This window comes from Limulus polyphemus, unplaced genomic scaffold (genome assembly GCF_000517525.1).
Source record: "Limulus polyphemus unplaced genomic scaffold, Limulus_polyphemus-2.1.2 Scaffold1411, whole genome shotgun sequence".
Taxonomy (NCBI): Eukaryota; Metazoa; Arthropoda; class Merostomata; order Xiphosura; family Limulidae; genus Limulus; species Limulus polyphemus.
In genome coordinates, this window is record NW_013667021.1 from 231,193 (window position 1) to 246,760 (window position 15,568).

General features: G+C 31.8%; 1 protein-coding gene across 3 annotated transcripts in view; it reads left to right on the forward strand.

Moving 5' to 3' along the window:
* LOC106463451 (potassium voltage-gated channel subfamily H member 8-like) overlaps positions 1-15,568 on the forward strand; it is a 47,390-nt gene that overhangs the window by 5,918 nt on the left and 25,904 nt on the right. For 2 of the 3 annotated variants that reach the window (XM_013923479.2, XM_022390944.1), the window contains exons 2-5: positions 2,323-2,588; positions 6,580-6,813; positions 8,674-8,808; positions 10,594-10,784. In XM_013923479.2, coding sequence (XP_013778933.1) covers positions 2,513-2,588; positions 6,580-6,813; positions 8,674-8,808; positions 10,594-10,784 — 636 coding nt within the window. In that variant the 5' untranslated portion in view covers positions 2,323-2,512. Of the gene's footprint in view, positions 1-1,052; positions 1,352-2,322; positions 2,589-6,579; positions 6,814-8,673; positions 8,809-10,593; positions 10,785-15,568 lie in introns of those variants that run through there. The other variant, XM_022390943.1, reaches the window with a different exon arrangement.

Consider the following 15,568-nt stretch of genomic DNA (forward strand, 5'->3'; position numbering starts at 1 on the left):
TAAACAAGTTGAGCCATACAAATCACAAAACAAGAATATCGAACCATACAAACCGCATAACAACAAACCGCAAGACGTAATCACAACACTAGTTTCCTATATTAACTCATATTCTCCACAAGACGTAATCACAACACTAGTTTCCTATATTAACTCATATTCTCCACAAGATGTAATCGTAGCACTAGTTTCCTATATTACCTCATCTTTTCTGTAAGACGTAATCACAGCATTAGTTTACTATATTAACTATTCTCTGCAACACGTAATCGCAACATTAGTTTTCTATATTAACTCTTCTCCTCTGCAAGATGTATTCATAGAAGAAACTTATATTAATGCATCTTCTCCACAAGAAGTATTCATGGAAATATTTTACGTATAACTTATATTTTTACTCGATATTTTAATAAAATAAATTTTTGTTCAACATATCATATCCAATATGAAGTTTCGTAAAATATCCTCATCCATATGCGTTTTCAAAACTACATTGTGAAGTGCTAGAATAGGTGTTTTCAAAACTACACTGTGAAGTGCTAGAATAGGTGTTTTCAAAACTACATTGTGAAGTGCTAGAACTGGTGTTTTCAAAACTACATTGTGAAGTGCTAGAATAGTTGTTTTCAAAACTACATTGTGAAGTGCTAGAATAGGTGTTTTCAAAACTACATTGTGAAGTGCTAGAACTGGTGTTTTCAAAACTACATTGTGAAGTGCTAGAATAGGTGTTTTCAAAACTACATTGTGAAGTGCTAGAACTGGTGTTTTCAAAACTACATTGTGAAGTGCTAGAATAGGTGTTTTCACAGAAGAAGTTTATGTCCTTTCCAGTAAATGTTTTAAAAAGTTACATTTTCTTTCTCAATTAATGTTTATAGAGAGTACATTTGTTTGTTTTTTTCCATTAGATTTATGTGTAAACTAGGTTTGTTTGTTTTTACTAATAAATATTTTGTAACTTAATCTGTGCTCATAAGAAATAGATTTCTTTACCTGAAATAATCTTGGAATATATATTTTTTCTCCAGTGCATTTTTATATAGTACATTACTGTGACACGTGCTCTTTACTGCAGGTTTTTGTGTAGTATATTACTGTGACACAGGCTATTCACTACAGGTTCTCATTTAGTACATTTTTGTGACACATATTCTTCACTACGTATTTTTATGTAGCACATTTCTGTAATATATGTTCTTCTGTACGAGTTTTAATGTAGCGTATTTCTGTGACACATTCTCTTCACTACATGTTTTTACGGGGTACATTTCTGACCCAATGCTCTTCTTTAAAGATTTCCATGTAATACATTTTATGAGGCACGCTCTTCACTACAGTTCTTCATAGAGTAAGTAAGTTCAATTCACATTCTCTGTGTGCAACACGTGACCCTCAGTAGAAGTTTTCTCGTGTTCGTTTCGTGTAAGCTGTTTACTACGTTAAACGTATTGATGGGATCGTTTTGTGTAAAACTTTTGACTAGACGTTTTAACAAAATAATTTTTTCTAACTCATCTTAACTAGAAGAAATTTTCACACAGTAAATTTAACTAACTTTGTTTATCCAATAACAGTCTTCATAACTAGATAATTTTACGGAATAAAATTATGCACGTTATAATAAGCTTTCTTAACTCGTCTTCTCCAACTCATGTTTTCACAAACAAAGTATGATGCACTGTTAAACATCTGCCTCTAGTTTTTACTTATAATTGTAAATTATTTAGAATTAAGAATGAAAATGGTTCTTGGAAAAATGATTTAAGCGAGATTAGAACGCACCTTTACCACTTGGAGCAGTATAGAAGTGGATTCAAAAAAATGTGAAACCTTCAGTATCATACCAGAAACGTCAAAAAGCATTATATTTTACCTTAACTATTATAATGCGTGAAATTGCTAATATTCTGCTCATAAAAATTTGAAATATGTACAGCTTTATATTATTTTATGACCATTGACGAAATATTTATATTTTCAGTATTTTATTGGTAAATTCTTTCGACCCGAGTAAAACTAATAATTTCAGATAGATGTTTTTGTTGTTGATGTTGTTGTTATTAGTTAAATGAACGAGTGAAGTGTATTTTATTTGAATGCTAAAATTTAAAAGTGTTTGCTTATATTTATTGTAAGTAGTACAATATATTTCTGTTGCTATATACTGGTATTCTGATAATTTGTTTACATTTTTATTTATTTGTTTATTATAAAAATCTTCAGGAATTCTTAGAAAATAAATAATACAAAAAGTTATATTATAGAAGTAAACAACTGTATATAAAACACTGATAATCTCTAAGAATCTTTTTATTCCAGGATACCAGCCATCATCCCACGACAAAATATTGCATTATTTAAAAACCTGATATCTAGTGTAAGTGTGTGTTTGTGTTTTTGCTACTGAAAGTGCCTTTGAGAATAGAGCTATGGGCAGCTTGAGAATCTGAAGAAATCTTCTTATCAAACAACCTTCTACATCTAATCCTCTTCGCACAGAACTTTGATAATGCCGCAGAGAAAAGGTCTACTTGCTCCACAAAATACGTTTTTAGATACGATAGCAAATCGGTTTGATGGCACACGTAAGTTATTCAGGATATTTTTTTTTCTTTTCATCTTCATTTCACTTTCTTCTTCTAAAAATTGATATATTTTTTATTTGCTTGAAATGTATTGTATACTAATCATGGTCTATTTATTTAACTTCCAAAAGCTAGTTATTACAGACCTGCTCATATTCATATCAAATATAGAGTTAGAGGAGAAGCTTTGCATATTTCAGGAGGGAAGGATAATACCAGAAATTAAACAATGATTGACTTGTGTAAACAAACGAGGAGAAATGTTTAATCTTTAAGCTATATTTAGAGACTCAGCCTCCAGGTTATTCTTTCAAACAAAAATCTTAGTTTAGGCATTATATATGTATTAGTACGTAGTTCATCCAATTTCTGAATTAAATATAAAACTTATAAATATCCAATACTAGAAATTTCACATGACGTGGTCATAGAGATAAGGTTTTAATATAATACCGTACATTTTTATGGTATTAAATACAACGTTATTCGACAGTTCTACTTAACGTAATCATTTTTGGTTTTTATAACCTTGTTAAAACAATATGTAGCATTTCAAGTAATAACTTAAAACTCATATTTTAGGTGGCCACGCGTCACGCTGGTTTTAACTGTTATTTGCTAAAATTTCATTTCCTGTAGGCAACAAAATAATATTGCAAACGTTTCAGATCCCATATTATTTTTTCACTGGAATCAGAGGTGTTATTTTAATATTCTAACGATAAGAGGAAATAATATTTTATCTCTCCATCGGCTGTTTGCTATCCCCGCAACAAGCGAAATACAAAATCTGCAGTGCGAGACAGTTGAAAGAAAATGTGAGATGTAAGGCGCGATAGAAAGTGAAGATATGAGGTTAAGTTTGAAATTTTCAGATATAGAAGACTGTTTCGTGTAGGTAGTATTATTGATTTATTTAGTTTGTGTTTATAATTCATTGATGTCGAGGCTATCGAACGTTGTGTTTGCAATCCATTGATGTTGAGGCTATAAAGATTTTTAGAAGGCTTAAGTGATAGACCTATAAATAGCTGCAGCCAGACGAGCGGAAAGATAATATAAAAGTCACGTGAAAGAGATGTTTCGTCAGAGAAAAATTAGAAAGTGTAAAGTTAACCTTGGTGGAAGTAAATGGCCTAACAGTTGATATGTTAGAGTGAGATTAAGAGTTTGAAAGAGATAAGGAGAATGATCTGTCTCTGACAAATGGTGTTCCAAAGTAATTGAACCCATCTGTGTGGACTTTGACGAAAAGCAGACGATTATTGGAAGTTCGAAGAGCAGACGATTAATCGAAGTTCAGGATACAACTCCAGGACTCACGCAACAACATAAGTGAATTATACACGGATACTATTGCGATAAAATTAGAGAAAAAATAATTCGGCTTGTCAACTGAATTCTAAAGCAATTAAATTGGCCTAAGTAAACTTTTGACAAGAAGAAGAGAACTGTATGGTGTTTAAGATACAACTATGATATCCATACTGTAAAGAATTTTGTACATACATTTAACTTGTTTCTAATATATATATATATCTGCGGATTTACAATGCTAGAACCGGGTTTCGATACTGGTGGGCAGAGCACAGATAGCCCTTTGTGTAGCTTTATGCTTAACTACAAACAAACAAACAAACAAACGAATATATATATATATATATAATTTTAAAAACAAGTGGCGTGCGTGCTGTTCGTTTATTGTCGAATTTATCGCCAACAAGTCACAGACAACTACTGTAGAAGAATCCTTAGCCCAACACACCCATATATTTACATAACTATGTATACCACTAAAAGTAGTTTCTGACACAATATTTATTTTACTGATGATTGTATCTGCGAAACCTGGTGAAAGTAACTTTGATGTATGGAGAATAAGATAAGAATCACGTAAAAGAGAAAAAAAACACAAACTGTCAATGACGTTATGAAAGGATAACGAGTGAATTTATATATTAATAAAGGCCCTTGGAAGGCTTGACAGATCATACTGATGTGAAAACTATCAGAAGATTAAAAGAGTTTGTTTTAATAAAATATTATCTCAAGAAAGAAATACAAATGATAAATCCATTAACTGGATGCTAATAAAGAGGCTTAACAAGTGACCATTGTATTAAGTATAGACTACAAAAGAGGATTCAGGTAATTATTTTTGCTTGATGATTATTTTATAAAATGAAGACAAAATATACTATTAAATGGACTATTTTTATTGATTCAACACCATTGGACAGAATCATAGTTAGTTATATTATTAAAACAAATATCACCGATAAGGCTCATAAATGTTTAACTTAAGAAAGAAAGTTCATAAGATATTAAGTTTTTTAGTTTCAAGTAAAATATACTTTTATGATTTTCACGGTTCTTTTACATAGGCACTCAGTTTTAGATCTACATATGATTTAAATATATTTACGACCGCTTTAGTTAGCTTTCAGGTTTAGGATAGAACATTTTGTTACAATTTTATGGAGTTCTTTTACATTATTTATGTTTTGACCTTAATACATTATTCTTATATTTAATGTTCTTTAGATTAATAACTTTCTGTATTAGATGTATGTTCTTTGAAATCATTCATTAGTGATAGGCCTGAAAATTTAAAAAGATTCTTAGTTATGTGCTGCTCATATAATTTATTTGACTTTCTTTCAGTTTATTAAAATTAATCTTGAAATTTAGTCCTCAGTATTTCAAATTATTTGTGTCTTTCTTTTCCAGCAAATATTAGTTTTGTCATAAATATAATTTTCCGATATTTTTAGTTCCTTTAGATAAAGTTTTGTCAAAAATCTTACAGTTGTTTTTTTTATACAAGTTTGTATGATTCCTTTAACTCATGCCCCCAGTGGCACAGCAGCATGTCTGCGGACTTACAACGCTAGAAACCGGGTTTCGATACCCGTGGTGGGCAGAGCACAGATAGCCCTTTGTGTAGCTTTGTGCTTAACTACAAACAAACAAACCTTTAACTCATAGTTTCATATTTATTAGTATTCTATACTGCTCTCGCTTTAGATATAAATGCTGTTTTAAAAATACATTACGTGAAATATTTGTTTTAGTCCTGTGTTTTACTTCTCATCCGTCTTCTTTTGCATTCTATTATTTTCATATCTGAATAAATATTTTACGACTCTTTTTCTTTCAATTTACCTTGCAATTCAAATACTGAATGCATTTTTGTGGCTTTTACATTTTTATTATATTACTCTCACTTTAAGGCTTGGACATTATTTTTTTATTTATCTTGAAATTTATTTCGAACTTCATGTTTCAAATAAGTTTTTGATTTTGAACTTAATTATAGTCTTACAGCTACTATAGTTTGTGCCTAAATATCCTTTACAGTTCCTTGAAACCAACTGTAATGTTTCACGCTTCAATATGTGTTGGGGCAGCGGTAGTTTCCGCACTTACAATGCTAAAATCCAAAGCTCCGATTCCCCGCTGTGGCCAGAACGCAGAAATCCATTGTGTAGCTTTCTACTAATAAGCTCACAACCGCAGTAAATATTTTAGGACTCTTACATTTGAATTTACATTTTTATTACTGGATATATTTTACAAATTAATATTCATATTGAGGCCAGACATATTTTTATAACTTTTGTTAGTTTTTAATTTAAGTCTTATACCTGAATTTATTTCATGTTTTTTTAATATTAAATTTTAAGGCTTGGTATGATAATGTTTAGTTTTTTTTACTTTTTTCGTTACGATACTTATCGATTAATTCTTAATTTTTGGACAGAATATATTTTAATTATATTTTACATTTCCTTTCGAGTTACCCCCCAGTGGCACAGCGGTGTGTCTGCGGACTTACAACGCTAGAAACCGGGTTTCGATACCCGTGGTGGGTAGAGCACAGATAGCCCCTGTGTAGCTTTGTGCATAATTAACAACAAACAAACAAACCTTTCGAGTTAACTGACAGTGTCAAGTTTAATTGTGTGGTTTGTTTGAATTTCGTTTTCAGACAGTAATTTTGTGCTTGGGAATGCCCAAGTGCCTGCAATTTTTCCGATCGTCTACTGTTCAGACGGGTTCTGTGAGTTGACAGGGTTTTCCAGAGCTCAGATAATGCAGAAAGGTGTTGGTTGTAGCTTCCTATACGGATTGGAAACCCCGGAGGACGCAAAAGAAAAGATAGAAGATGCCCTGAAAAACAAAGTGGAATTAAAGTTGGAGGTGATTCTTTACAAGAAAAATGGTGAGTCCAATATATATATATATTCATTTCTACAGATCATTAAATCACCCTATTCTTCTAACCTGCTTCAAACTCTGTATACGTCATCTATTTTTCAGATTATCCCGAACATCATCTAGTTTGACAGGCTTTCATATTTTCAGTCTAGTTGTTGCTCTTTCATGCTAGAATATTCTATCCGTATTCCATGTTTTGCGTCATAAATTTCATTCCTTCAGACATCAAATTATTCTGTTTGTTTCAGTATTCGGTATCAATATTTCGGACACTTTCTTATTTAAATAAAATTAAAGTTTATAATGTTAAACTCAAAAACAACAGTTGTTCACTGTACCATGCACAACTGTACTTTCAAACTGTAATAAACAACTACAGCAGAGAAAACAGAGGCTGGGTAACAGTTGATAAGTATTTTTCAAAAGCGGTTCTTTAATGACAACAGCTTTAGATATATTTAAACCCAAAACGACCAAAAAACAAATAAAAACAACAACCTGCAGGACACACTGTGTGTTATTAACAGGGATGATAGTTTAGCGATTTTACACCTCAGACTGCGGTAATCCAAACTATCACATATTATCAGTAGATGTGCTCTACTGAACCCTTATTTAACATACCAAATTTCACGGCAATCCATTAGGAAATACTTGAGATATAAAATCTCCAATTTTGATTGAGTTTCTTCCCTTTTATTTAATTCGCACCAAAAGTATGGAAACTTTATTTGATAGAAAAACACACTTAACTTTTATAGATTTTTTTTTCAAATTTGGTACACTGATAGTTCTTTACAACCTACAATTAGGAGTCTCATTTAGTGTAAATATAAGCCACATGTGCAAAGTTATTCAACAAAAACCACTCAAATTTATCAAAAATGTTTGCGCACGCCTATGCAAAAAGTCACGTGAGCTATCTGTCTAACATTTTTACTACAGCTTACCCTAAAAGTGGACTGTTTTTAATTTTTTGTCATTCGGATTAAAGATGGCAAAACGATAAGGTGAAAGAACGTGCAGATACATAAGTATTGGTTAGACCAAGCAAACTAGATTAGCAGTTTCTAGCTCAAGTTTTCAAAAGAATCATACGAGTGGATGGTTATCATTGATTAATCATTGCCAAGGAACGTTTCACACAAATTTATTAAATTTTATGAAATTCTCGTAATTGAAGAGCGTTAAGCATCACTTTATATCAGCATAAAGAATTAGCATAAATAATGATGCTTGATACGGCCGTATCGATTGCATGGGCGTGGTGACAAGAAACTGTTAATCTCACTTCCATGGCGTTAATATAAATGAAACTATTAACACTGTTTTAGGGAGGAAACTACCACTGTATATTTTAAAGAACCTGGTTGGTTCTATAAAGTAAAGGTTTGTTCCGAATAATAGGGTTACCTACCATTATACCCCAGGTTAAACAAAAAATGCAGCCTGGCTAACTAATGAATGAATATTTGTTGTAAAATTTTTGTCAATACTATAAGTGTAGTTACCAGATTGGCTGCCAATTTTGATTGCATTCCTTTAAGTCGTACGCTGAATCCTTTTTTAGCCGCACCTTTTTTCACACCTAAGGTGTTTTTGATTAGATAATACAATAACGATAATATTCTTACGCAATATTAACTGTTTATTATTGTACTCTCGTCCAGAAATAAATTGATTAAGATATAAAACAAATAAATACACCATCTAATTGTAAAACTACAAGACCAGATTTGCACAGACATTGTTTCGGTCAGCTTACTCCCATAGAATGTTTACTTTGAAATGCTTTTCTTTATTACAATATTTCAGTAATGGAGTGGAGATTAGACGTAGTTGTCAGGACATTACTTTTTTTTAGAAACTTCCTTTTGGTGTTTGTTGGATATCGTTCCCATCAAGAACGAGAAACACGAGGTGGTTTTGTTCCTCGCTTCCCACAAGGACATCACCAAAACGAAGATGGCCGAGATGGAGGAGGAAATGTACGATGAGGGTGAGTATAATAGAAACCAATTAGTGCTTATAATATTTCACGTTGAAACAAGAATAAGCTGTTGTTCAATGTTTCCTAGCCAACTTAGAAATATCCAGACATTGACAGCTTTTTAAATTTGTAATGCTAATTTTAGTATTTTTGTGTTGTTACTTGTATCGAAACAAGCATGGGAGTTTTTAATGTAAGTAACGATGTTTCAATTGTTTTTATTGTCTTTTATTCTTTTGGATGATAATAAAGGCATAGTTAGAAGAATGATTTTTTTCCATTTTCTATTGTTAATTCCTCCCAATATTGTAGCTGTCCTCTTACTATTATTGCTGAAACCCACTTAAAACACTACGTATAGAACCATTTCGTTTGCAATAAAGTATAAAAAAATTACTTAAAGACAGAAAAAAAATCTAAATGTAATACGAATTTACCAACTGATGATCATTAGTAAAATAAAAAAATAAATTAGTATTAGACAAGTGTTGACAGACACGCCCAAAGTCTTCACTTTAATGCAGAATGTTAGCCTAAGTCAACATCAAATAATATGCACAAGGATATCAACTCCCGGGGTCCGAGCTGGCCTAGTAATTAGCATGTCTGGAGTGCAAATCCAAGAATTCATGGTTTGCGATTTGTTAATACTGAAACGCGTTCCGCACTTTGGAACAATGGGTGCACTATAAGAGTGACCTGCTAATCGATCACATAAGAATAGTCCAAGATTTGGCGGTGGGAGCTATTGTCTAGCTACCTCCCCCCCTAGTCTATCAGCTCAAAAGTAAGGACGGTCAAAACAGCCCTTGCGTACCTTTTGGTGATACCTGAAAGAAACTCTCGGAACATGCTACTGATTGAAACTTTCCACTATTCATTCTCACCTGTTCACAGATGCGTAGGTATTTTCGTTGTCGTATTACTTATTACTTTTTGTGTGTATGTGTTTGTAATTGAATTTTTAAAATCTGTATTTGTTCTATTTATTTATCAAAAACTGTCCGCCTTCACACTCGGCTGATCATTTGTAACGCTTTCAAACGTAATTTTTGTCGTAACATATTATATCCTGAATGATGAAAAAAAAAAAGTTCATCATTCTAATTTTCAAAACTTCGTAACTGAACGGACAGTATTTTAGTAATAAAAGGTACAAGATCATCACATAGTTTTTGTTTTCAGGGCAACGTGATATCCACTGAAAAGTTATTTGTAGCAGTATTCGTTAAAGTTAGTTTTCTATATAAAACTTATGGATGCTGAAGTTTGTATTTTCTCTGCACTGTATAATAAATTCATACTTTTTTTCTTGTACTTTTATCTTGTTCTGAGGAATACATGCCTTTAAACAATCTTTGATGATTTTTATGATAAGAGGTTTATAAATTCACCAAACAAAACATTACACCAATACAAGCTCTAAACTTATAGGTTTAGATTAATAAATGTGTTTCTAATCGACAAGCTCTAATAAAGTAACTATAAAGTGACGTTGTGTCATTTAATGGTTATATCTAATGAATCGATTTAAAAATTCTTATAATCCTCCCCAAAGTTGGTCTGCCGTAATACGGCATTAGAGTAAAATTATTTCATTTTTGTTTTCACTGTTTACTTGAAATATAATCATAATTCTTTGGTTACTGTTAGTTCCCAACCTGGTTGTGAGGAAATGAAAAAAATAATTAAATATTTCCTACAACTCTGTGAAACTGTAACTCCATGTTCCAAGGAGTTCTGCACACTGTTTCAGTTTCTCTTGGAAAGTTTAATATTGTGAATCTATTACAGAGGATCCGCTAGCAGGGAATTTTTCCATTTTCGTTCCATTTCGTCAGACCACTGACCACATGGCCACTCTTGACCCTGAGACTTGCATCCCTAATTCAAACTACCATCGTCGCCGGAGTCGAGCAGTTTTATATCAGCTTTCAGGACATTACCGCCAGGATAAAATAAAACCTAAGCTTAAGCTAAATAACGTAAGTCCACATTAATTGCAGTATGTTTCATAATATTACGGTCTCCTGTGCTAGTTCTCGGGTCATTACCATCTGAATAGAACTAATGCAGTTTCATCTTTGATCTAATGCTGTCGTGGTTTGTGCAGAATGCAAAGAATTAATTAATTATTTTTCCTGTTTTATATATATATTGGTAAATAATCATAGAAATATTCTATACATCATAGGTGCTTCAATTAGTAGCAATCCTCATATTTTTAAATGAAATACAGCATTCTAGGTTAAAACGATTTTATTAACCTAACAATTTTAAAAATTCATTTGCAAGTTTCGACGTCTACACTAGAATCAACAAACGGTAAGGAAATCAGAACCTAAAGAAACGGTGAAGTAAAGCTTGTAAGTAACTCCGTATCAAACGAAACGCTGAAGTAATGCATGTAAGAAACTCAGGACCAAAAGAAACGCTGAAGTAACGCATGTAAGAAACTCAGGACCAAGAGAAACGGTGAAGTAACGCATGTAAGAAACTCAGGACCAAAAGAACCGCTGAAGTAACGCATGTAAGAAACTCAGGACCAAAAGAAACGGTGAAGTAACGCATGTAAGAAACTCAGGACCAAAAGAAACGGTGAAGTAACATAAGTTTGTGAAGAAATATCTCATTTACGTATTTCAGATTTTGTTGAAAATTTTTCCTATACTTTTTTTTAACATTACATATAGCGTAAATCATAACCTCTCAAAAAATTCTGGTTGAAATTTGAAATATCCGAAAGTAACAGTTCTCCTTATGGTGTTACGAAGGGCAGTGTTAAAAGAGAAAATAGTCTAGAGTGTAATTGTGCAGTTTTCCTGATAGAAATGAGTTTAATCGGAATTAACTTAGTGGCTCAGTTTTTAGAGTACTTGCTTAGTATATGAAAGGTTTTCAGTTTGATCCTCAGCTTAGAGGATACAGAAATGGGATTAACCCTTTCACAATGGGTACCCCTTTAAAACCCTTTCTGCACAAGTCACTAAGTGCATTCAAAATTTAATTAAACAACTTTATTATCAATATATGTCAAGGAAATTAACATTATAATGTAGGTTATAATTTGAAGTTTTATTTTATCTAAGTTTCAATTCCTTTATTTCAAAAGAAACTTCAAAAAAACTTAATCTCCAGTTTTCTTGTCACATGTCTTCTGAGTTATGAAAAAATCTCACCTTTTGCAGCCTCTGTATTGAATGGAATAAACCATAACCTGTATATTTATGTCTAGACAATAAGTACATTTACTTTCCCTATCGAAACTAATAATTCAAAGTCCTTTTGTTGAATCCAATAGAAACACGTAATAAATTTTGCCAACCACCATCTGTACTTTGCTTTGAGGTTCACAAACCACATGTATTTACTACGCATATGCAGAGTTAATGTTCCCATGTGTATGCCTTAGGACGCACAGTTAATGTTACCATTTGTAGGCTAAGTAACCATTTTTTGTTGAGATAACATTATCAGGAAATTTTTCACCTTTAAAATTTATTCGAAGCTACTCGTGACTTTCTTCAGCATGCTATTATTAATAGCTCCCCACACCAGTAGGTCAGCGGTAAGTTTGACAGCTTATAACGCTAAAACCCAGGATTCGATACACGTGGTGAGCACAGCACAGATAGCCTATTGTGTAGCTTTGCGCTTAAAAACAGACAGATAGCTCTTATTCATTTTTTTCAAACAAACCTTACGTATTTATCTGTTGTTGCACAGTAATAGTTTCGTTTTAAAAGGAATTTCTCATGATTGGTAGTTTAACAAACGAATACCAGCGTTAATGGCATGCGTCATTACTTTCATTCATCTCCTGATGACAGACTGCTTCTAATTCAGTAATAAGGCTAGCTGCCCCTGCTCACATTTAATATTCTGCTTGCACCTAGCCTCTTTCTCGTACAAAAGACGTCATTGTTAATATTCTCTGGCTTCTCAGTTCTAAAAGACATCAATATTGAGAGTCGTGAAATAATGGTTATGTGTGTTATATTAACTGTGGAACTCGGAGTTGGATAATGAAAAACAGTTTATGTTATAATCATTTGGAAGCTGTAGAAGAAATAAGTTTTACACTTTATTAAATTAAACAATGTAATAATCTACAATCACGCATGGTCAATAATAAACAATGTTTAATACCTCATTCGTCGTAGGATACAAAGTGATTAAATCTACAGTTGGTATTTTTTCGGAAAAAAATGTTCCATCCAGGAAATTACAAATCTAAGGAAGAATTGAGGAGTTAAACAAAACACTTTTAATGTCAAAACACTTCTAATGGTATATTGTTTTATCACTCAATTTGTTTATTGTTATGTGACTTGTTTGTCTCAACTTTTTTGCTGTTACTGGAAAGACTCAACAAATTCATTGTTGTGTGGTTAGTATGGCTCAATTTGTTTATTCTTATGTGGATTATATGGATAGACTTGTTTATTCTTATGTGGATTGTAAGGCTCAACAAATTTACTGTTGTGTGGCTTGTATAGCTCAATTTGTTTATTATTATATGGCTTGTGTGGATCCACTTGCTCATTCTTACGTGGTTTTTATGGCTAAATTATTTATTGTTATGTTGTTTATATGGGTCAAATTATTTATTTTTATGTGAGCTTTAAGGATCAACGTTTTTTTATTAAGTGATTTGTGTGGCTCATTTGGTCTACCATTATATTTTCTGTACAGCTCAACCTGTTTGTGTTACGTGGCTCGTGTGGCTCCACTTGTGGTTTGAATGGCGCATAATGTTTATTGTTATGTGATTTATATGATACTATTTATTTATTGTTAGTGGTTTGTATGGCTTAGCGTATTTATTGCTATATGGTTTATATAACTAAACTTGCTTGTTATGTAATTTGTATGGCACAACTTCTTTATCGTTTTGTGTTTGTGAGACTCAATTTGTTCTTTCTTAAGAGGAGTGTATGGTTCAACTTTCTTACTGTTATGTTGTTTGTATTGCTCAACTTGTTTATTGTTATGTAGTTTGTACGACTCAATTTCTTAATTGTTATGGTTCAACGTCTTTATTGCTGTTTGATTTGCATGACTTTGTTTGTTGTTATTTGACTAGTATAGCTCAAACTGTTTATTGTTATGAGATTTGCATAGCTGAACATGTTTATTATTATTTTGTGTGTGATTCACTATGTTTTTTGTTATGTGATTTGTATGACTCAATTTGTTTATTATTATGTGATTTGTATGGTACGATTTGTATATTGTTCTTGGTTTCTACGGCCCAGTTTGTCTATTGCTAAGTAGTTTGTATGACTCAATATTCTTCTTGTCATGTGATTTGTATGGTTCAACTTCTTTATTACTGTGTGGTTTTTATTACTCAGTTTGTTTATTGTTAAGTGGTTTATATGATTCACTTAGTTTATTGTTATGTAATTGGTATGGCTCAATTCTTTATTTTTATGTCACTTATATGATTTGGTTGGTTTATTTTTGTAATTTTTACGGCTCATCCTGATTATTTTCATGTAATTTGTATAGCTCATTTTGATTATTTTTAGTAACTTGTATTACTCAACTTGTTTATTACTATGTGGTTTATATGACTCAATTTCCTTATTTTTATGGTTCAGTTTGTTTATTCCCATGTGGCTTATATGACTCAAGTTATTTAATGTTATCTGGTTTAAATGACTCAACTTGTAATTGTTTGTATGACTCAATATTTTTATTGTTATGTGGTTTGTATCGCTTAAGTTCTTTATTGTGTGGCTTGTATACCTAAATTTGTTTATTGCTATGTAGCTTGTACAACTAAATTTGCTTATCATTACTTGGTTTGTATGGCTCAACATGTTTGTTGTTATGTGCTTTGAATGGCTCAACTTGATTATTGTTACTGGTTTATGTAGCTCAACTTGTTTGTTGCTACGTCGTTTATATGGCTCAAGGTGTTTATTGTTAGGTGGTTTATATGACTCAATTTGTCTATTGTTATAAGATTTGCATTGCTCAGATTGTTTATTATTATGTGTTTTATATAAGTCAACCTGTCATTATTATATTTTATATGACTCAATTTATCTATTGTTATGCCATTTTATGGCTCAACTTGTTTATTGTTAGGTGTTTGTTTCGCTGAACATGATTATTGTTCTGTGGTTTGTATGACTTCTCTTGTTTGTTATTATTGTGTGGCTTGTATTGCTCAGTATGTTTATTGTTGTGTGGTTTGTGAGACGCAATTTGTTCATTTTTATGTGATTTGTATGGCACAACTTATTTATTCTTAAGATTTGTACGGCTCAACTCGTTTATTTTTATGTGGTTTGTATGGCTTAAAGTTTTTATTATGTAATATGTATGAATCAGTTTGCTTATTATTATGTAATTTGTACGGCTGAACTTGTTTATTGTTATGTGAGCTTTTAAGCTCAACATTTATTTTTTATGTAGTTCGCACGGCTGAATTAGTTTACTGTTATGTGGTTTGTATAGTTTAACTTGTTTATTATGTGGTTTGCATGGCTCAATTTATTTACTCTTATGATTTGTATGGCTCAACTTGTTTATTGCTGTGTGGTTTGTATGGCTCATGTTTGTTATTATGTGGTTCATAAGACTCAATTTGTATATTGTTATGTGGTTCATAAGATTCAACTTGTTTATTGTTATCTGGTTTATGTGGCTTAACAATTTTATTGTTATGTGATTTATATGACTTAATGTTTTTGTTGTTATGTGATTTATATGGCTCGACATGAGAAGATGAGTTAATATAGGAAACTAGTGTTGT